We start from the raw sequence: 23,595 nt of genomic DNA, 5'->3' as shown, positions 1-23,595 counted from the left end.
ATTTAGTAAACAGTAACATTGTGCCCTATTGGCTTCAGAATTTTTATGTGAATAAATGAAACATTCCAGGCAGAGATTCTCTCCCCTCTCCATCCCCAGAGAGAAGCTCTCTTCTGCAGTTGATACAGCCTCTTTATCTTACATTTTTACTACATGTGGCTATAAGCAGAGTGATATTTTGTGCATGCCTATATAGTATCATATCGTATGCATAGCTCCTGCAACTTGGATTTTCATTCTTTTTTCTTCCTTTTTTTTGAAGATTTTTCATTAATATATAGTTCTATACGGTCTTCCATTGTTAAGAATGAATATAGCTTCATTTAATCCATTTCCTTATTTACAGACATTTCAGTTGTCATACTTTAATTCCAATTGTTCAAATGTGTCGTCTCTCCTTTACTTCTTAACTCTGGACTCTTTATCTTCTATGGAACAGTCTGTATAAGATTGGAATAATCTGTTGTTTTGATGGTTTTGTAGAATTCATTAGCAAAACTGTCCGGCCTGGTGCTTTCTTTCTTTTTTTTTTTTTAATTAGTTATTGCGCTTTTTAGGTTTTCTATTTCTCCTTGAGATATTTTTGATAAGCTATATATCTTGAAGGAATATATGCAGTTTGTTTAAGTTTTCAAATGTAATGGCATCAAGTCATTGATAGCATTCTTTTGTCATTTACTTGATGTTGTGTCTGTAGTGCTGTGCCTCCATCTGTAATAGTATTTATCAGTGTTCTCCCCACCCCCTTTTAACTTGATCAGCTTTACCAGTTTTGTCTATTTGGTTAATCTTTTCAAAGATCAGTTTTTTTACCTCCTGCACTTTGAGCATGCTTTTCCTGTGGCCTGGCCTACAGTTCCTTTTTCTCATCACCTGGCTGAGTCTTTCTTCTGGCTCCTCAATCCTTGATTGAGCCACTTTGGCACTCCCCATGACCACTCTTTTTTTTAAAAAAACACTTACCATATTGTAATCTCTCTCTGTCTCTCTCAATTTTTGGTCTGGCTGCTCTTCTGCAAGCTCCACAAAAGCAGGAACTGGATCTGTTTTGTTCACCACTGTCTCTATAACGTGTGGCACTGTGCCTGGTGTACAGTAGGTGCTCAATAAATATTGGTGAAGAAATTAATGTGTGAGCCCATTATACATAAAGAGGTACAGACCCATTCTCCAAGGGATGAGGGCTCTCTTTCCAGGTGCGTTCTCAATGGGACTGTTGCAAAGAGGATGCAACTACTGCCAGCTGAGCATTCTGAGGTTCTGTGATTCTTTTTTCCCAATATTTATCAGGAAGTAAAGAGCTGGACTTGCAGTCATGGCATGAGTAGAATGAAGCTGACATGACTCAATGAGCCACAGAAACATGGTACCTAGTGGTGCCTTTGTACTTTCTTTTTCTTAATAAATTTATTTTATTTTATTTATTTATTTATGGCTGCGTTGGGTCTTCGTTGCTGTGCACGGCCTTTCTCTAGTTGCGGTGGCTTCTCCTGTTGCGGAGCATGGGCTCTAGGCACGTGGGTTTCAGTAGTTGTGGCACACGGGCTCAGTAGTTGTGGCTCGTGGGCTCTAGAGTGAAGGCTCAGTAGCTGTGGCGCACAGGCCTAGTTGCTCCGCGGCATGTGGGATCTTCCCGGACCAGGGCTCGAACCCGTGTCTCCTGCATTGGCAGGCGGATTCTTAACCACTGCGCCACCAGGGAAGCCCTGTACTTTAACTTAAGAGAGAGACAAGCCAAAGTGATGAGACTTCCATTCTGCAAACTATCTCTTTCCAGTGAGCTTCTCCAGGAAGAATTGGGTCTTTACCTGGCTAAACACCTGCCAGTCAATCCTTGATTATGTACCAGAAACAGAAACTAAAACGACATTTAAGCAAAAGAAACCACCATATCTTAAGTGGTCCAACCAGCATAAAAATAACTGGCATTAATTTCTCCTATAAAGTGTAGCTGTTTGGTTTTCCTAGTAATACTACAGTTGTCTTCATGGAGAAAGAGAGAGAGGTAAAACAAAAGAAAAGAAATCCAAGGAAAGTTTTTTAGCAAGATGCTCTGGGTTGACAATTAAGATATTAAAATATTTACAACATATAAAACATGCTGGCAAAGGTAGTAATCTTTAAAAAGGAAAAGGGGGGCAGGAAATGAGAATGGGAAGGCGGGGCTCTTTTCAGGGTTACATCATGTTCATATTTAGGGCTATGTTGTTGTCACCTAACAAAATATTCATAGCACCTTAAAGGCTTTGTTTTAGTTTACTTATATGTTTTCCAATCTGTAAGAATTAGATGTATATTTCATCGTCTCTCCAACATGAGCCTTGCCAATGATAATTATAAGTAATATCCCCTTTACTGGTTTAAAGAAGGCATTATCTCAATAATAATGACAGCTAATTTGAGCAGCTATTAAGGGCCAGACTCTCTGCCAAACATTTGTATAGTACGTTATTATTTTTTTAATCAACCATCTTTTATTCCTTTTTACTTTTTTTGTGGTACATTAATGTTTCAATTTTGTAAAAAGAGATTATTCTCCCCACTTTCCAGATGAGAAAATGGAGGCTCAAGGGGAGTAAAAAGTAGGTAACCTGGTTGAAGTCCTCCAGCAAGAAAGGGAGGGAGGCACTCTGGGTGCCCCAAGTCAGTTCCACCCCGAACACCAGACTCTTAGCCCCCACGGTGCAGGCAGCAGATGCAACCTGAAACCCACACTCCTGGGAGACGCTGTGGAAATGGTCATCAACCCTCTTCTCAAGGCGCTGGCAAAGAGTTACACTTGTTTTCACGTGGTGGGAAAATACATCCTGTTGTTAACCCCGCTGAGCGTATTCTCTCTGATTCCAGCCACACACACACCTGAATCGGAGATCATTCCCTAAACGCACCTTGAATCCTGACTTTTTACTCTTACTGTGGGCATTTCTCCATTTCTACTATGAGCTCTCCTGAGGGTGGAGAGTTTATAACTTTTCTTTCCAACCTTTCCTAAGGTTGTTCCAGTCAAGAATCTGTGCCTCCTGTCTCGGCAGTTTCTCTCCTGCTGCTTGCCCAGCCCCGGCTCCTATCAGCTCCCCCGTGGAGGTGGAGGTGGATGTGGATGATGACCAGTCAGCGTTGCCCTTCTGACATCTGTGGATGGGCTGTGCTTCCTAACCACGTGTGTACACACCGTGCACAGACCTGGCTCACTTAGGGGCCTGAGGACTGGACACACTATAGATAACTCCTCCCAGCCCTGTCAGGAAGTCCAACTGCATGTCTTTGTGTCTGAGAAACCTGTAGAACCAAGTGCCATTTTCTCCCTTGGACTTTTGCTGACAGTGCAAAGAAGTTGCTTCTAAAACAGAAGAAATATACCCAGGGCTGATTGCCCCTCCTGTGATGAGGACCTGGCCTTCACAGGCTTCTGAGATGCTGTCCTTTATGCTGCCAGTTTCCCTCACAGGCTACCTGAAGGAGTCTTCTCAGGAGGGTGCATTTTACTCCCTGAAGCTGTCCTTCAAAACCACGTGGGTGGTAGTGTTTGGCTGGGGAGGACTTATGATGCCAGATTAGATAGTTAAAAGGAACTCCAGCCAATGTGAATGATCTGGAAGCTTGGCAGGTGGTGGAACGCAGGGGTGGGGGAAGCACCAGTTAGAGACAGCCGTCTTCTAGGTAGGTTTCCTGGCAGTTTCCCCAGCCAAGGGGGGTGCAACCGAGTTGCCCAAGAGTGCCCTGGATTGACAGACTTGCTCTGATGCTTTTTCTTTGCCTATGAGGCCTCTTAGTGTGAGGCCCTGCTAAACTGGTGCCCCCCCACAAGGAACCCCCAGGCTGCATTCTTCCAAATGCATGGAAGCCCTGTTTGGTGGGGCTTCTCTCTATTTGAGAGGAGCTGCATCCCCTGAATCTGGAGTCAGACATATCTGGGTATGAATCCCACCTTAGACACCTACCAGCTGTGTGACTTCTGGCATCTGGTTTAACCTCTCTGAGCCTCGGTTTAACCCATCTGTAAAATAGGGTAATGATAATATCCCCATTATACCATAATATTATATGATATTATATGAAAACATATTATGATATAACATTATTTATTTAAATGTATGTAATGCCATACATATAAATATATAAAATATCATGTATAACACCATTATAATGCTACCTATATATCATGTATTAACGTTAGAGTATAGCATAACATAATAACCCATCTAATTGTTATTCTCAGACTTAGATTATGTAGGCAGAGTACTTAGAACAGTCCCTGGCACATCATGTAACTCAGTCACTGTTAATTATTGTGATTTTCATTTTCTGTGGACTGCAACATACAAAACAGGGGCACATTGACTAGGAATGTTCTGGTACATGTTGTTGCTTTGGAAGCAATGAAGCTCATCAAATAATTAGGAGAGCAAAGCCCAATTATAACCTGGGAGGGGAGGGAGCGGTATCCAGGGAGAAGTATTGTTGAATTCTAAGATTTTTTTTTTTAAGGGAGAAATGTCTTTTCAGAAGAGCTTAGACCAACATGTTACTTAATAAGAGAAGAGTATTAAATCTAAATAACCACCCACGTTTTCTCTGTTTGTCTTGAGAAGTTATTAGCCTGGGTTTTTATTGTACATGTGGGTGAGGAGGAGGAGGAGGCAGAAGAAGGGGGTTGGATATAAAGACACATCAGCAGGAGGGAGTTCCCCTCTGTTTTGGTGAGTTGTCCCAGCTCTGCTGTGTCAATCCTGTGTCCCTGATTGAAGGCTGTCCTTGGAGCCAGGATTTGGAGGGGGGAGGTGGGGAGGAGGGTGGGCAGGTTGGGGGGGCTGGGCACCATGCTGACATCTGTTGAGAACTTAGCAGTGACAGCACTGGAGTTAGAACCCTCATCTCATCTTGACTCTGTGTACAGGGTATTATTTCTCGTTTTGCACATAGGAATATGAAAGCTCCAGAGCTTAAGCCTCGGGCTCAGGGTCACACAGCTAATAAAACACCATGGGGTGTGAGATCAGACACCTGAGACCAGAATCCTGATTTCACCTGTGTGGTGATAGTTGAGTCACTTAATATCCTTAAGTGTCTGTTTTCTTATCTGTTAAATGGGTACAACAGTGAACCTCAGTTCCCAGTGGAGAGTCAGTGAGATTAACTACATAAAGTATTAGCATATGCTGTTTTAAATACTCAATACCTGTCAGCTGCTGCTATTATTATAATTATGTTGTATTTTGTTTATTTATCTCTTATGCCTGGTAGAGTCAGTCCAGATTTTTATCAGGCCTGACATACTGCAAAGCCTGTGCAGTGGTCACTACAAGCATCCTGCCTTGCATTCCTGCTGATTGTGGCAGGGAGGTCAAAGAAAAGGTGTGAGTATCATGTTAAAAAACCAGCACCACCACCCTTTGGCACATCAGTGACTAAAACCTCAGGGCAAGTGCAAGGTGGACCTTTTTCAGGGATGTTTTTCGGTGAAGTGGTACTTCAAGCAAACATGACATTTGAATATCCATATTGACAGGCATAGCATTTTGGGGAGGAGTAATTTACCACTCCATAAAAACATTGTAAGAGGTATCCTTGTGGGTATGTTGGCAGCTACAAAATTGGATTCACTTTACAAGACAGAAGTAAGGTGTTCCTGGTGTGTCTGGAGCCGCCCAGCCCCCTTGCTGCATCTTTCCTTTTCTGTACCGTTTACCTGCCGCTTGTGCAGATCCGACTTGAAGCTGCCTCCATCACATCTAAGGCGGTTGATTCGTGGGGAGAGATTAATAGGCGAGAAAGCCAGTTCTAACTTGTTAGGCAACGGCTGCATGTCCTATCAGTCGTCCCTTTAAAAGTTTGGAGCTCCAGTGTGGCCTGAGTGGAGGTGCAGGAACTCCCCAGCAAGTGAGCAACAAGGGAGGGTTCCAGGCTCTGCCGAAGCTACAGACATCACCTGATGGCATCCCTTTGGGAACTGCTTGTGTGTGAGAAATAAAGATCAAGACTGGAGTTTGGTCTGGCTTTTTGATCTCATCCAGGTTGAATTTTAGATTTTCTTTTATTTTTTTCTTTTATCTTTTAATTTTTGACTTTTTTAAGGGACTCTGGAGCTTTCCTCCTGGGGGCCTGGGAAGGAGTTTGCAGTGAGTTTGGCTGCTAAAGATTGCAGAGCTGTAGAAAACAATAGCTGCCTCACCTGCCTGGACCATTTCTCCAAGCATCTCTCTTTTTGACAAAGCTACATCTGAAATTGGTGATTTCCTCTGAAGAGCTAACCAATGAATAATGAGTGCATCGTCTTTTTTTTTTTTTTTTTTTTTTTTTTTGTCCTCTTCCAGGCCTAAACGGCAGCGGCAAAACAACTTTCCCATGTTTCCGTCTCCTAAAGCCTGGAATTTCAGAGGGGTAAGTGTTTTCCCTGGACAGTCCCAGCCATTATATGTCCTGTTCCGGATGCTCCAGAGAGGACACTGCCGAGGTTGGCTTTACTAATCAAAGTCTCCACCAAGCTTCTGTGCTTTACCACTTGGGGAAGTCATGTTTGCATCAGCGCTTGTGGTTTAATTAAAAAAATCTAAGTGGCTCGCTAAGCACCCATTGATGTTGCTTGCCCTGTAGGTCTTGGGTTACTGGAAGCATCTTGTGAAGAAGCCAAGAGATGTCAAGGTTGATGAAGTGGGCATTGTGGCTGTTTTGGGGGAACAAAAAGGGAACTGGTGCACAGTGAAGGAAAAAGAAATCAGAAATGTACAGTCTATTCATACGTAGATTTATGACTTTGCAGGAACTTTACTTTACAAAAGGAGAGGTCTATAAGCTTTAAAGGGAATCATAGAGTTCTCCCAATCACAAAGCCGTAGACCCTTAGAGGTGTAGGAAGGATCAGATTTAACCTCCCCTTGATGCAGAGTTCTCTTCCTTTATGTGATTATGATAATAATAATAGTCAAAGTGTATGGAGGCCCTTCTGTGTGTTAAAATGAATTCTAGCTCTGACTTCAGGAACAAGACCCTTGCCTGTGTAGAGAATGCTCTGAGCTCTGTTTCACCAGCAGGCCTTTGCATGTGTTGTTCCTTCTGCCCCGTACACTGTCCCCTGCTGCCCAGCACTACACTCCTACACACACTGCACTGGCCCACCCACTTTATCCATTGGGTCTAAGCCTTGACATCACCTCCTGTGGGAATGCATCATGTCTGCCTCCTGAATCTGACCTAGAGGCACCTCCTATGGACCCCTGTACTTTTTTCTCATTGTTAAGATTGTTACTTAACACTTAGTGAAATTTAAGATTGGAAGCCCCAAGCATCAGAGACCTTATCACTCTCTCTTGTTCACTGCAATATCCCTGGGCCTAGCACAGTGCCTGGAACATACATGCTTAATTAATTTGAATGAATAAATGGAATGAATGAATGAATAAAAAGATCTCTTAGGGGCTTCCCTGGTGGTGCAGTGGTTAAGAATCCGCCTGCCAATGCAGGGGACACGGGTTCAAGCCCTGGTCTGGGAAGATCCCACATGCTACAGAGCAACTAAGCCTGTGTGCCACAACTACTGAGCCTGCGCTCTAGAGCCTGCAAGCCACAACTACTGAGCCTGTGTGCCACAACTACTGAAGCCTGCGTGCCTAGATCCCGTGCTCCGCAACAAGAGAAGCCACCGCAATGACAAGCCTGCGCACTGCAACGAAGAGTAGCCCCCGCTCGCTGCAACCAGGAAAAGCCCGCACACAGCAACGAAGACCCAACGCAGACAAAAATTTAAAAATTTTTAAAAATTAAAAAAAAAAAATCTCTTACATCTATCAGACACAAAATTCAATTCAGATTATGTTTCAAGTTCAAGTCTTTAGTGTTTTCAGCACTGTTTTTACTGGTTTGATTCATCTTTAATATCCTACATACATCTCAGTCATTTTCCTCAGATGTCTTTTTAAAAATATAGATCCTGGCTCTCTTTTAGCTAAGTTTCAGTATGCTTTTCACTGCGTACGAAGAGAAATGTGTTGACACATATCCATAAATGGATAAGATCCCCATTTCTCAAAGTATGTTCAGTTGCATGATCATAACCATTACGTGAAAAAAACTTGTGTGGTCAAATAAACTTGTGACACCCTGAGAGCACCAAATTAAATATGTTCACCACTGCAGGACTTCTCAGAGCCTTTGGTGGGTTGATGTGCATAGAGACTACGTGAAGGAGACCTGATGGGATTTTGTTTGGAGCATTTCCCAAAGTCATTGGCCATTAACCCTTTGTTGACAAAACAGTTTATACACACTTTGGAACAGTTGATGTTTGTAGCTGATTTTGAACTACAGAGAAATTGAACCTTCTGTGAGCAATTGGCTGTTTTGAAGGTGTTTATTTTCTCTCCCTCTCTACCCTCTTTTCAATGTTCCCCACCCTTCCTTCTGATTCAACAGTAGTCACTAGTCTAGGGTTGGGGTACATCTAGAGTTTGCCCTGAGCTTGCCTGGGAGTGTCCTGGTTTTAGCACTGAAAGTCCCATGTCTTGGGAAACTTCAGTCCCGGGCAAGCTGGGACAATTGATTACCCTACCTATGGCTGTGAGACGTCTTAAACTGTTTGTCCTTGAAAAATATTTTATGAACTTTTAAGCACAAGTCTGGTTTATAGAACTTGCTGCTGAAAAGGAACCAGTTAGATGCACACTTGGTTTAAGGGACCCTCTGTCAGTTGTAGCCTTGCAAGGGTAACATTTAACATTAGTAATTTGCTGCAGGGGAACAAACAAACAAAGTGCCCCTGGCTAATTGCAACCAAAGAGATGACAGAATCTAATGCTTTGTTGACTTCAGTTTCCTATCAGCCCTCAAATTCTTAGCCAGCTCATAAGATTTTCCCAAATGGTTAAAAGTGTCAAAGTGACTAGCATCTGTTAGGCAGTTAGGCCAGTTGTTGTGTTGATCTTGGTCTCTTGTCTTTGCTTTGATTCTTCCGGCCCCTGTAGCTTCTTGGTAAAGTTAGACAAACTGACCTCAAGATACACCAGAGGGAGATGGTTCAGGGCCTGGTCAATTGCCAGATTCCTCTGTGGCCAAATCATCTCTGTGTCACTTGGAGCATAATCCTCCATGACATGGTGGGGGAGGAAGGAAACCCAACTAAGTAGAAACACCCTCACTCCCAGCCAGGACACGCTCTGTAACCATCACTATGGTAATTGGAACTGAAGACAAGAAGCATCCAGAATGCCGGGAGGAGGACGTTGGAGGTATTCTCTAGCTGATACATTTTCTATAATGAAATGTGACTCTCGGGCCTGCTAGACTGAACTGTGCAGGCTGTTCTAGGGCAAGGCACGCATTCTGTGAACTCTTCCTTTTCTTCTTTATTTGGAAAGGAAGGTTTTAGAATCTCTGTGCTAGCAAATTTCCCATGTTTATATACATGGCAGAGGAAACCATTAGAAGCATTTGCAATTCCATTCCTCTTTAGCTTGTAAAGAAGAAGCATCCTGTGTTAGTTCACCCAGGTCCTGGACATTTGTGGGGTTTGGGGGTGGGAGTGGGGAGAAGAGGTGATAAGAAATGGGTTGGAAAAGGCAAGAGGAGAAGGAACCACATGGCTCTAGATGAGAAGTGAAGAGGGAGACACATGAGAGCCAAGGAGGGAGCCGGGCACAGGGCACGAGGGGAGCGAAGGGAGTGGTCAGTGTCTTAAGGAGTAGACATTCTGGGAAAAGACAGATGTTTCAAAAAAATTTTAAGGAAAGTCTTGCTGAATGAATGTATTATAACCCCCTCCTCATCCTCCCTGGAAACATTCACTGCAGATCTGCATGACTTCTCAAGGCATTAGGAGTTGCATTTGTGGTTTTCCTTTTTTTTGGCTGGAGTTTTTGTCTGCAGAGAGCCTCGGGAAGGGCTGGAGACACTTGGATGACACATCCTTTCTACCTACCAAGCGGTTCAGTCCTCTCATGAGTTGACGTTGTTAGTTGTCGGTTGTGTCCTTTGGTTCTCATGCTCGTCTAAGGAGACAGAGGCCCTGGGTGTTACCAACCCTATGGAACTTCCCCACCCTCCCAGGCAAGGGGTGGTGCTGTGCCATCTCTCATCAGACCATGGGTGCTACAGAGATGTTCATGGAGAGAAGCCAAGAGGATGGTTTTGGTTGGGACAGTTTTGGTGGGAACATCATGAGTGAAACCAGAACAGAATGGGGAGAATAAGAAAGCAGGACCCTCAGAGAGGTGGGACCCTGGGAGGTGTCTTGCTCTGAGACATCTCTTCTGGATCTGGTTGGGGCAGTGCTGAGCTCAGAATTTCCACCGTTCTTTGTGAAAATATTTGCTACAGATCCTCCAGTAAGCTGAGAAAGAAGGTCACAGAGACAGACTCAGGGAGGAAACTCACCCTAGAAATGTGAAAATCTCTGGACCACAACACCTGCCATTGCCTGTAGTTAACTTAAAAATGCTTAACAAGACCTACCATGTGTGAGGCATTGTTTTAGGTGCCAGATCTGAGATTTGAATTTTAAATATCAACCAAATTTCAGGGCCATGCTGGTCTTGTCTCTTTCTCCAGTGCCTGGTCTTTACTCTTGCCTAAGCCATTTGGTAAGAAATTTCTAAACTCTGGGGCTTTGGAAGGGACTTTGAACGTTGTAGCCCTAACTTTTTAATTTTCAGATGAGAAAAATAAGGTTTAGTGTATTAGTCAGGACTCTTCTGACTACAAGTGATAGAAACTCAATCAAAACAAGCTTAAGTAGAAAGGGGAATTGATTGGTTCATTTGACTGAGGGAAACTGATGGGTAGGCTTCAGGTACCACTGTATCCAGGTATACGCTCTCAGCTTTGTCACTCTTGGGGTTTTGGTCTTGTCTTCTACTGCACATGGACTTTTTTGGAGGGAGGGGATAACCACAAACAGCCATACTTTTCCAGAGGAAAGAGAGAAGTTTATGCTTCCAGAATCCAGATGTGAAATCCCAGCGTAGGACTCTTATTGACCTGGTTCCAGTCACATAGCTAAACCTTGGCCAATCACTGTGGTCAAGAGTATTGGACAGGCCTTGTTCACATGCTCCTCTAAGGGAGCTGGGTGGACAGTATTTCGTGATTGGCAGTTCCACTAGAGCCGCTGGAAGTGGGGAAGGGTCATTTGCTTCAAGGAACAGTTTGTTGTTGTTTTTCTTTCTTTCTTTCTTTTTTTTTAAAATAAAATGTTAATAAGCATTTATTCAATCATAAAGACACAAAATTGAATAAGACACAGTCTTGATCTTGTGAACCTTAACATCTAGTAGATGTGTATGTAAACAAATTATTTTGTCATTGCAAAATGTCAGAGTAGGAGGCATATGACAGAGCTGCTTAACAGAGGTTAAAAACAAAAGGTCCCTAAACATGATAGTGGACACCTGTATTTTCAAATGACCCCGCCTGGTTATATGGCATGGGTAACACGAGTGCCATCCATGCCTGCAGCCTCTGGCACCCTTGTCAGGTGAGTAAGGAATCCCTCTTAGTGAGGTGTCCAGATATTTGGGGGGTCAGTGGGTGCTTGAAATTTAGTGCAGGGTTTGGGAAGCACACCACATTTTTTAGGGCAAAGGTCCTCATTTTTTAGCCACTTTCAGAGTTCTATGATCCATGTACCTATGGATACAGTTTGATGGTAGAAAGTAGTTACGTATATGAGACATCTGTTAAAAGATTTATTTGAAAGCCTTTCAAAGCCTGTTGAGGCTTATTCATCCTGCTGGGGCTGAAAATGGCTCTTATTGGCCTTTGAAAGGGACACTTCTCACATAGGCTGGCCCGCTATCAGCCCACCACATCCAGCCTGCCCCAACTCCTTCCTGCATGGACATTTGGCCTTCTCTCCTACACCCCAAGCATCTATAGTTCCCTGCCCAGCCTTCTCTCTATGCACTTTTTTGGTACATATTCCTATCATTCCTGGCACAGTTAATGCTATTTTAAATACTAACCTCCTGCTCCAAGGAAGAGTTTGGTACTGTCACCAAAGGAAGTCCAGTTCCTAGACAGACAGGAAATAATGCTGACCGCTGTGAGGGTCAAGCCAAGAGATCAGGAGCAGAACCATGTCTTCAGACAATAGGTCCTGTGCCTGCTCCAGGCTGTCCAACCCATCCCAGGCCCCGTGTTTGGAAGGAAGTTGCATTCAGAAGTGCAGCCGAATGTTTCTTGATGATCAGGCTGAAATGCTTTGAAATTCACAGCTCATTAGAGTGACAGAGTCTCTAATACTCAACACACACCTGGCCCGGTCATTGTTTACTGTTGCCTCACCTCTCTTTTGCAAAAGAAGGTGGCATGGCTTTCTCTTCTCTCACAGCCTCCGTTTGTACATTTACCTACATTATTTAACATCAGCTCCAAGCAAGGCTGTGGCAGTCCTGCATGGTAGATAGTATCTGTTCCATTTCGAAGATGAGGAAACTGAGACCACATCTGCTCACTTGCCTAAAATCACAGCCATAGCAAGTGGCAGAGCCAGCATTTAAACCTGGGACAGTCTGTCCCCAGGCCGTTGAAGCCTACTGCCTCTTTAAAACAAGGCTGATGACACATACTTTGTCTTCAAAGGAGGTAAGACATGACCAACTTTTTAAAAGTGCTAGAAACAAGGGACAATTCTATGGTAAACTTTTCATCACCCAAAATCCCTTTCAATTCCCTTATACTCCCTTGGACTGTATTTTTTATTTTCATTTTTTATTGAAGTATAGTTGATTTACAATACTGTGTTAGTTTCAGGTATACAGCAAAATGATTCAGTTATATATATATATATTTTCAGATTATTTTCCATTATAGGTTATTGCAAGGTACTGAATATAATTCCCTGTGCTATACATTAAATTCTTGTTGCTTATGTATTTTATGTAGAGTAGTGAGTATCTGTTAATCCCATATTCCTAATTTATCCCTCCCCACCTCTTTCCCCTTTGGTACCCATATTTTGTTTTCTATGTCTGAGTCTATTTCTGTTTTGAATATAGATTCATTTGTATTATTTTTTAGATTCCACATATAAGTGATATCATATAATATATATCTTTGTCTGATTTACTTCACTAAGTACAATATTCTCTAGGTCCATCCATATTGCTGCAAATCCAATACTTCATTCTTTTTAATGGCTGAGTAATATTCCTGTGTGTGTGTGTGTGTGTGAATATATATATATTTTTTCTTTTCAAATTAGAGTTTTCGTCTTTTCTGGATGTATACCCAGGAGTGGAGTTGCTGGATCATATGGTAGCTCTATTTTTTGTTTTTTAAGGAACCTCTATACTGTTTTTCATAGTGGCTACACCAATTTACATTCCTATCAACAGTGTAGGAAGAAGGTTCCCTTTTCTCCATACCCTCTCCAGCATTTATTATTTGTGGACTTTTTGATGATAGCCATTCTGACTGGTGTGAGGTGATACCTCATTGTGGTTTTGATTTGTATTTCTCTAATGTTTAGCATCTTTTCACGTGCCTGTTGGCCATCTGTATGTCTTCTTTGGAGAAATGTCTATTCATGTCTTCTGGCTTTTTTTTTTTTTTTTTTTTTTGGCCACTCGGCGTGTGGGATCTTAGTTCCCTGACCAGGGATCAGACCCACGCCCCCTGCATTGGAAGTGCGGAGTCTTAACCACTGGACTGCCAGGGAAGTCCCTTCTGCCCTTTTTTTGATTGGGTTGTTTGTTTTTTTGATATTGAGTTTTATGAGCTGCTTGTATATTTTTTGAAATTAAGCTCTTGTTAGTTGCATCATTTGCAAATATTTTCTCCCATTCCATAGGTAGTCTTTTTGTTTTGTTGATGGTTTCCTTTGCTGTGCAAAAGTTTATAAGTTTGCTATGTCCCATTTGTTTATTTTTGCTTTCATTTCTATTGCCTTGGGAAACTGATCTAAGAAAATATTGCTACGATTTATATTAGAGAATGTTTTGCCTATGTTCTCTTCTAGGAGTTTTATGGTATCATGTCTTATATTTAGGTCTTCAACCCATTTTGAGTTTATAATAGATGCCTTTTTGATGTGAGGTATCCCTTCAAAAGGAAAAACTGTCTCTCATTTCTGCTTAGTCTTCTTGTCTCATTTCCCTTCAGGCAGCCAGGAGAAGCCAGCCTGTGAGAGATGCTGACACCTGTGAGGAAAAGCCCATGTCATTCTCAGTCTGCTGACACCAAAAATATGCCAGGCACATTGAAGCTCATTTTTAGATTCAAAAGCAGTTTCTTTTTTTGGTCATATGTGAGGTCTGTGGGGACATACAGTGCCTTGCATACCAGCTGTGCAAATTTTGCGCTTTTGAGGCAGAATTTGTAGATGCCTTTGTTTATTTTATGCAGTTGTCAACTCAATTATTCTCTTTTTGTTCTAGATTTATACAAGGTAAAAGATGCTTTTGACTGTGATCTTTTAGGTTAATTAGGAGATCTTGTTGCAAGTGATAGAAATTCAACTCAAATTAGCTTAAACAAGGAGAGTTTTTAAAATTATAGAGATCTCAAGAATATCTCATGGAATGCAGCAGGATCTCAGAAGCCCCTGGAACCAGGCACCAGAAGCCCATGAGGGCTGCCAATTCTTCTGTTGTTTGCTGCATTTTCTCTGCAGACTGACTTCCTCCATTTCTCCATACTGTGGAAATGCAGCCATCTGCAGAGTGACAGCCTTTTCTCTCTCAGATCCAAAAGTACTGGGGGGTGGGGTTTGATTGGTTCAGCCGGGGTAGGGTGGATACTCCTAGACCAATCAGCAGTGACCACAGTGTGGCGTTCTGCTGTACCACTACGTTGGCTCCTATGGTAACCATAGTAACATGGGAGGGAAGGGGCAGTTTCCAGAAGAAGGGGAGAGACACTAGGCAGATACATACAATTCTTATCTACAAAAGTCTGTCCCATCTCTCATCCCAGAGTAAAGGGTAATCATCCTGATTCCCAGGGTCTGACTTTAAGATAAACAAAACTTCTAACTCCTCTTCTTCTTTGTTTGGTTAGAAGTAGTCCTTTTGGTTATTGATTTTTTTTTTCAATCCTCACAATCTGATCTGGGAGCAAGAATAAACTGCTCATAAGACATAAAGCATAATAGTCCTCTGTATTAATTGAAATAACAGCAGATCCTGGAAAATTGCATTCTGAAATGGCTGAGGTCATTTCTGTGCCATTGGGAAGTATTGGAGCTTAGTTAAGGGTTTTATTTTTATTTTATTTTTTTAAAAATGTATTGAAGTATAGTTGATTTACAATGTTGTGTTAATTTCTGCTGTACAGCAAAGTGATTCAGTTATACATATATATATATTTTTCATATTCTTTTCCATTATGGTTTATCACAGGATATTGATTATAGTTCCATGTGCTATACAGTAGGACCTTGTTGTTTATCCATTCTATATGTAATAGTTTGCATCTGCTAATCCCAAAGTCCCAATCCTTCCCCCGTACCCGCCCCTTGGCAACCACAAATCTGTTATCTATGTCTGTGAATCTCTTTCTGTTTCGTAGATATGTTCATTTGTGTTGTATTTTAGATTTCACATATAAGTGATATCACATGGTATTTGTTCTCTTTCTGACTTACTTTGCTAAATATGATAATCTCTAGGTCCATCCATGTTGCTGCAAATGACATTGTTTTGTTCTTTTTTATGGCTGAGTAATATTCCATTGTATATATCATATCTTCTTTATCCATTCATCTGTCGAAGGACATTTAGGTTGCTTCCATGTCTTGGTTATTGTAAATAGTGCTGCTATGAACATAGGGGTGCATGTATCTTTTCAAATTATAGTTTTGTCTGGGTATATGCCCAGGAATGGGATTGCTGGATCATATGGCAACTCTATTTTTAGTTTTTTGAGGAACCTCCATACTGTTTTTCATAGCAGCTGCACTAATTTACATTCCCGCCAACAGTGTAGGAGGGTTCCCTTTTCTCCATCCCCTCTCCAGCATTTATTATTTGTAGACTTTTCAGCGATGGCCATTCTGACTTGTGTGAGGTGGTACCTCATTGTAGTTTTGATTTGCATTTCTCTAATAATTAGTGATGTTGAGCATCTTTTCACGTGCCTATTGGCCATCTGTATGTCTTCTTTGGAGAAATGCCTATTTAGGTCTCAAATAGAAGGTGGCCCAAGACTCAGTCTCAGTATGGCTTTGTGTTTTGTTGCATTTATGACTTTTCATGGAGGTATTTATTTTTCATTCTAATCAAATTTAGCCTTTATTACACAAACAGTATTGTGGCAGTGATCTCATCACCTCCAAAAGGCCCTCATGCTATTTGAAGGCGTGGGAGGGGAAGGTGATATTGAGAACTGAGGGGATGCAGCAATTTGGAAATTGCTTTCTGAATCTGAACCTTTCCCTTCAGTTTTCCTTTTCCCCTCTGTGTTAGATTTTATATTCTGTTTCCTGCCCACGTCAGAAGCTGGGGATGGGAATTGAAGCCTCTTACATGGGAGTTGGTAATGGTCCTGTCACCGACTTTTCTTCTTTCCTATCAACTTCTTCCTCTTCACAATAATGTGTCCCATTTAATGGATTGGACGAGGTTGAGCTCATTGTGAGGCTAAATAGTGCCTCACCCTTTTCTTTAAATACTCAGATCACACTGTCCAATTAAACCAGTTGAAACATAGTGAGAAGCAAGGGGGAGAAATGGGGTAAGTTAACATACTACAGAGAGGATGGAAGGACCTCACCTGTATCCTGGGGTTCACAATGCCAATACGTCCCCTTTCTCTGTACTGCATTGGCCTTCCCCACGGATGTGGCTGCAAGGACCAGAGTTGAAGTGCAGGAAAGAGGTCCACAGACTGAAGGTGCCCTGGGCCAATGACACACACTTGCTTTATCATAAAAACTCAGGGACAAACATACCTGGTCAACAGTAGCAGCTTGGCAATTAGCCAGATGAACAGCTGGCTAATTTCTATTTTATTTGTGTTTCTTGGGCAGAGGGCACATGGGGCCAGAATAGGGTGTCTCCAGTGGGTAGCCAAATTAAGGCCTCATGTATATTAAGTGCTCATATATATTTTGTGCCTCTGTATAGTCAGTACCTCATAAGTCTCATGCATATCTAGTGCATAACAAACATTCAGTAACCAGGTGGCTCATGAATAGTAGGTATCTTTTGCTCCTTTCACCCTTTCCTATCTATGTTTACCACATACATATTCTACTTACCACTTATTTATACTTAACATAACTTAAGATATTTCTATTATTGATTAGAAATAATAGAAATATATTTCTATTATTATTTGTAAGTTGTTACAAACTTATTCACCTTTAGTAATTGAAATAAATATTCTCTAAAAGCAAAAGCTCATTACAGCTTGATTGCACAGAGCTCATTTTGAAATGGGCTATCTTATTTAGGCCTGAGGATGAAAATTCTTCTCTTACTTGATTTTTTGGGCCTCCCACATTTGTCATCTCCCACCCAGGCTCTCTCCTTCTGCCGTCCGACCCTGGAAATCTCAATGAACACAGCTCCTGGACTAGCCTTTTTGAGCATGACTCTTACTGTGGACTTGTACATGGTACTGGTAATAAAACCAGCTGGATTAGATGCTGCAGCAGCAGCGTGGACCACCACTGCCCTGACCTCCTGGTTAACACACGTTCAGGGAGGAGGAAACGTACCGTACGGCAGAACGCTGCTAATGCACAATGTGTTTTTATATCCTCAGGGCTGATTTGACCTTACATCCATTTGGAAAAAAGAGGGAATGAGGCCTATAACTTTTTTATGGACAGATGAGGACTTGTTTAAAAGTTCTGATTTGAGGAAGGTGCAAGGAAGTTGTATCAGATGTGCATTTAATTTATGCAGGTTCATCTAAACTTGCTTATAGAAAAAAAGGGTGGGACGGGAACTTAGACTCTTGTTAGATGGGATTGTGAACCTGCTTTTTCCTCTGTCGATCCCAGTGGGCTGATGGTGATTCTAGAACTTGATGGGGGCTTTTTGTGCTGCATTGCCGCTAAAAACAAGCAACAGCTTCGTCTGGGGCTAAACTGAAGATGTATGTACAATATTTATTTTAGCAGTAAAGTAGGAACTATTGAGTGTGCTTTATTGAGAGAAGGGCTGTCAGGCGTCACCAGGTATCTTCCTAAGTGGTTTCCAAGATTATTATTTTTACTATGTGTGCTATTTTTTCAACTTTTTATTATGAAAACTTTTAAATATATGGAAAGTTGAAAGATAAGTGCAATGAACACCCACCATCTAGAATCAACAATTAATTGCTAACATTTTGCTTTACCTGTTTATCTATCTCTAGCTGTTTATACAATTTGGCTTTATTTTACTAAATCATTTCAAAGTGAGACAATCACGACACTTCACTTCTAAATACTTCAATACATATGTCTTAAGAATAAGGACATTTTCCTACATTATCAAGCCTAATAAAGTTACTATTAATTCCCCAACATGCAGTCTATATTCCTATTTCCCCAATTATCTTTTTTTTTAATATTTTTTTTTGTGATGTGGACCATTTTTAAAGTCTTTATTGAATTTGTTACAATATTGCTTCTGTTTTATGTTTTGGTTTTTTGGCCCCAAGGCATGTGGGATCTTAGCTCCCAGACCAGGGATCGAACCCGCACTCCCTGCGTTGGAAGGCGAACTCTTAACCACTGGACCATCAGGGAAGTCCCCCTAATTATCTTTTATAGTTGGTTTCCCCCAAAACCATTCAAGGGCCATGCATTGCATCTGGTTGGATTTTTTGTTTGGTTGTTTTTATCCAATTGAGGATGACGATTTCATTTTGTTACTATGTTTTTTAGTCCTTTTAAATCTTTGAATAATCCCCTCATCTCTCCTTTCTTTCTTTCTTTTTTTTTAGTATTTATTTATTTGGTGCACCAGGTCTTAGCTGTGGCAGGTGGGCTCCTTACTTGTGGCTCTCCAGCTCCTTAGTTGTGGCATGCGAACTCTTAGTTGCAGCATGCATGTGGGATCTAGTTTCCTGGCCAGGGATCGAACCCAGGTCCCCTGCATTGGGAGCTCAGAGTCTTAACCACTGCGCCACCAGGGGAGCCCCTCTTTTTTTTTTTTAATGACACTGACTTTTTGAAAAGACCAGACCAACTGCTTATGGAATGGGTCTCACATTTTAGTTTATCTGATTGCTTACCTATGATGTCATTTAACTTGCTCCTTTGTCCTTTATATTTCTTATAAACTGGTAATTTAGGTCTAAAGGCTTGGTTTGTTTCAAGTTAAGCACTTTGGGGCAGGAAAACATCCTAAGGGATGCCAGGTACTTGCATCTCATTAAGAGGCACATGCGTTGGTTTTTTGTTATTAATGGTGCTAACTTGCTGCACAGGGTAGGTGCTGATGACAGTCCATTCCAGTGAGGAATGACTCCACCGTAAATTCCTTGGTGGTTACTTTAAACAGAGCTCTTGGCAAAAAGCAGGCACTTGCTCCCATTACCTCAAGAAAAGTGCTGTTTAATAAGAGAATTACAGTTGCAGAAACCCAGGATTTCTCTCTGTGGGTCAGTTTCATTCTTTCTGTCTCTGCTTTTACCTTCTGATATTCAGGTCCTGCTCCCAGTGTCTTCTCCTTGTATGTGCCATTGTTGGGCTTGTCACGATGCCAGCTCTGATCCAACCTGACATGTCTTTCAGCAGCTCTTTCTCCCAAAGCTCGTGGGATAGTCTCAGTTGGTTGCCCTATCCCCAGATCCCTAAGAAAACCCTGATTGCTTCAGATCCTCTTTCTTTTGTTGGGCTTCACAGGTGGTGGGCAGGCTTCTGGCTGGCTCCTAGAGGGGCTTCCCTCCCCCTTGGTCCAGTCATCTTTGGCCAGAGAGTCAGGGTCAAAGGGACCCACCAGCTTGGGCAAGTAAGTAAACCTACTGGAACTCAGATTTCCCCATCTGAAAAATGTATCTAACTCATAGGGTTCTTATGAGAATTAAACTAAATAATTCATGTTAAGTATTTAGCATTGGGTCTGTGACATAGTAGGTGCTCAATAAATACTTTCCCCCCTTGCTACAGCTACTGTTATATTATACCCACTCAGCAGGAGCTGTGGACAACATTGGGGAAAGTGGGACAAATTTCCTGGAAAGAGAATAGGGGAAAGATACCCCAAACCGTTTCCAGTATAGTAGAAAAGGTTTCCATTTATCTAATGCTTTTCCATGTTCTAGGGTGATCAATTTAGGCCTTGGGTTATAAGAGACTGAGTCTAGACCATTTGCTCTTGCGTATATGTGCCATTAAGTAAAAAAAACTTACCTGATGTATATGGGAATATGCACCAATTTGGAGAAAGAAAGAAAATTTCTTGTGTAAAAAGCTATTGAATGAATTTTATTTTATTTTTTATTTTTTAAATAAATTTCTTTATTTTCTTTCTTTATTTTTGGCAGCGCTGGGTCTTCGTTGCTGCGCGCGGGCTTTCTCTAGTTGCGGTGAGCGGGGGCTACTCTTCGTTGCGGTGCACGGGCTTCTCATTGCGGGGGCTTCTCTTGTTGCAGAGTATAGGCTCTAGGTGCACGGGCTTCAGTAGTTGTGGCTCACGGGCTCTAGAGCGCAGGCTCAGTAGTTGTGGCGCATGGGCTTAGTTGCTCCGCAGCATGTGGGATCTTCTCGGACCAGGGCTCAAACCCATGTCCCCTGCATTGGCAGGTGGATTCTTAACCACTGCACCACTAGGGAAGCCCTGAATGAATTTTAAATGTAATCTGGATATATTCCTGAACATTCTAATGTATTCCTTCTGATAAGTGTGACTTATGGTAATTCAAATCTTATGTATCTTGTGAAGTTTGGCAGTGGATTCAGTTCTGAATTTACTTTGCTCGTGTCTCTCTGTACTGGGCATCTCTCCGTACGGTCACAGACTGGTACATCGTACTGGTTGTTCTTGGCTTCTTCACTACAGCACCTTAGTTGCCCAGTGAAAACATCCAGCAAATGACTACATTCTTTTCATGTTTGTGGTTTTGCTTGCATTCTTGTATGTGAGAAAAATTAACATTGTATTTGAAGATTATTCTGATACTGAGGGAATGTTTGAAATCATTGACCTCAGCAGGTCAGTCTAAGAATGGGAAATTTTTTAAGGTTTTTCAGCTGCAGAATTAATCAGCCTTTTTTCAAGTGATAACTTTAAATGCTCGTGAGGGTGCAGTAGGACTGATGCTCTCACCAATGTTCAGTGGCATTGTTACTTGATCATCTTTCTGGAAAGCTATTTGTGTCAAGAATCATAAATGCATTTATGACTATTGATCTAATAATTTCGCTTCTAGGAATTTATCCTAAAGAAGTTACCAGAGCTGTGGATTAAGATTTATGCACAAAAATGTTTAGTGCAGCAGTCATTATAATGACAGAAAAAATGGAAAAAGTCTAAATGTCCAATTATGTGGAACCGTTGGTATAAATTGTGTTTTATCCATATGAGTGCATATTATGCAGCCATAAGGGGCTGTTGAGGAAGAGTGTTAATTCAGGGAAAATGTTTATTGTTATGGCTTTAAAAGCAGGAAACAAAATTGTATGTACAGTAATGATCCTGCTATGAAAAAATTCATTTAAAGGACTGAAAGAAAATATAACAAAATATTAATAATGATTTCCTCTCTGTAAGTGAGGTTATAAGTGACATTTTTTCTTCATTTTATTTTGACTTTCCCAAATTTCTACAGGGTGCATACATAATTTTTATAGTTGAAGAGTAGAAAAACTGAGGTGAGGAGACAAATATTTGAATTGTAATTTTGAAGTGGAGTTTTAGGTTTTAAGGTTTAAGAATAAAAATCATCCACAACAGGCAGCAGGAATAAATCTGAGTCAGAAATTCAATGAATTGGCCTAAATCCCATGATTCCTTAAGATGGAATTTTAAAATATGGCATCTGTTTGTGGAGGAGTTTCAAATGTGAGAACTTGGTAAAGGTGAACTTGGAGGAATTTTGTCTTCCTTCTGTAACAACAACTAAAAAAAAATCCATAAATCTTGTATATGTGAGAGAGGGGAGGAAAGCACCTTAATAAGAATGAATACTGCGTACTCAGCCAAGAGAGAAATCACAGTCCTAAAACAATCATCCCCAAGAGTTAATATTCCAAAGAATTAATAGGTAACTCAGTTGCATCTTCCTGAATTGGGGCACATTATTTTTATGGGTTCCGGATGATAGCTTGAGACAATACTGTGGAATATCACTTTGGGAAAATTAGAGAAAAATACCTAATGTGGCATCCTGTGTGTTCCTCCTCTTGGGTTTAATTTATTATTGAAACTCTGAGGACTCTCAATTGCAAACTTGGCTTAGGAATTTCGGGGTCAAAAAGATACTTGTCTTTTAAAAAATACCCTCCACTCCAAAGTATGTTTCCCACTGTGAAATTTTTGTAATGAAAAGCGAACGTGTTTTTCTTGAGGCAGATCTTTGCCAGGCATCGATAAGTTTATCGCCAAATTCCAAAACTTCTCAAGGAAGGAAAAAGCTTGAGTTTGAGACTAAAATGGTCTTTTCAAGTCTATAGAATTGGTACAAATGGACAAGATTTGCTGTTCTTGAAACATAATAAAGCTTCCTGCTGCCTATTCTTATAGTCTTGATGTCATGTCTTTTTTCCTTCTTTTAAAAATATACTCATCTCATTATCCAGAGTGACTAAGAGGCCCTGCATATGTGCCACTAAAAAGCTTGTCCTCAGTTTGCTCTTCCTTTTCTCCCAACACCCATTGCTCAGGAAATGGCTTTTCCCTCTTGTTTTATTAGTCATTCTGACGTGGTCCATCAAAGGCTCCCTCCCTGGAGCCTACCTAGTCCTTGAATATCATCTCTCTACTTTAATAAATGTCCATTTCTCTTCCCTTGTCCACTGGCATTTTTTTTTTTCTATTTTAGGGTTTGGGTTTAAAGACTAATGTTCCTTCTTATATCTTATGTGTAATTTTATGTTATTAAATGATATCAAACTTCTTTAATATGTTATACCCAATTCAAAGGACAAATGCCCAAAAGTACAGGGGACAAGAATAGGAAAGAAAAATCCTTACTGTGAGGCAAGAAACAGACAATACAAGTAAGTCAGTTGATTTAGTTTTAGTGGTCCAAAAATCTATGTCTACATGTGTGTTTGTGGACGAAACACAGAGTTGGTTTTCTGGGTGTTCTCCACTCAGCTGCCTTCTACTTCTTACACTTGACATTTGGTTTTATTTCTAGAAGAACTCAATTTCAGAAGTCTCTGGTTTAGCAATAGGAGGAGATAACATTTTCATCGGTTGTTAGTTGTGTTTATTTAAAAGACCCATGCAACTATTGTTGCTTACAGTCACTGGGCTCATTTCTGCTGGCCTGGCAGGGTTTATGCTGGCAACGGTGAGGAGATGCTATCAGCAATTCATTGTGCACTGTTTGCATAACAGCTCCAGGCAGTTAAAAAAAAAATGTATTGAATTAGCTGGATGATTTTATTAAGGTGCCTGTCTGGTTGGGAGCGTGCAACCTGTGACTGAGGAGGTAGTGCTCAAGTTCTTAAGAGGCCCCCAGCCACAGCTGGTGGGCTGGGAGAGCAGGTTGCTCAGCCTC

At 41.3% G+C, this 23,595-nt stretch overlaps 1 protein-coding gene across 3 annotated transcripts in view; it reads left to right on the top strand.

Annotated features, from left to right (window-relative positions):
- Nucleotides 1–23,595, top strand: part of ARHGEF3 (Rho guanine nucleotide exchange factor 3) — a 311,303-nt gene that overhangs the window by 97,616 nt on the left and 190,092 nt on the right. For 2 of the 3 annotated variants that reach the window (XM_061197016.1, XM_061197015.1), the window contains exon 3: nucleotides 6,315–6,381. The exons of the other annotated variant lie outside the window; for it this stretch is intronic. In XM_061197016.1, coding sequence (XP_061052999.1) covers nucleotides 6,315–6,381 — 67 coding nt within the window. The remainder of the gene's footprint in view (nucleotides 1–6,314; nucleotides 6,382–23,595) is intronic. 3 annotated transcript variants of the gene reach the window in all.

This window comes from Eubalaena glacialis, chromosome 7 (assembly GCF_028564815.1).
Source record: "Eubalaena glacialis isolate mEubGla1 chromosome 7, mEubGla1.1.hap2.+ XY, whole genome shotgun sequence".
In the NCBI taxonomy this organism is placed as follows: Eukaryota; Metazoa; Chordata; class Mammalia; order Artiodactyla; family Balaenidae; genus Eubalaena; species Eubalaena glacialis.
The sequence above is the reverse complement of the archived record's forward strand: the minus strand, read 5'-3'. Positions and strand labels throughout refer to the sequence as shown.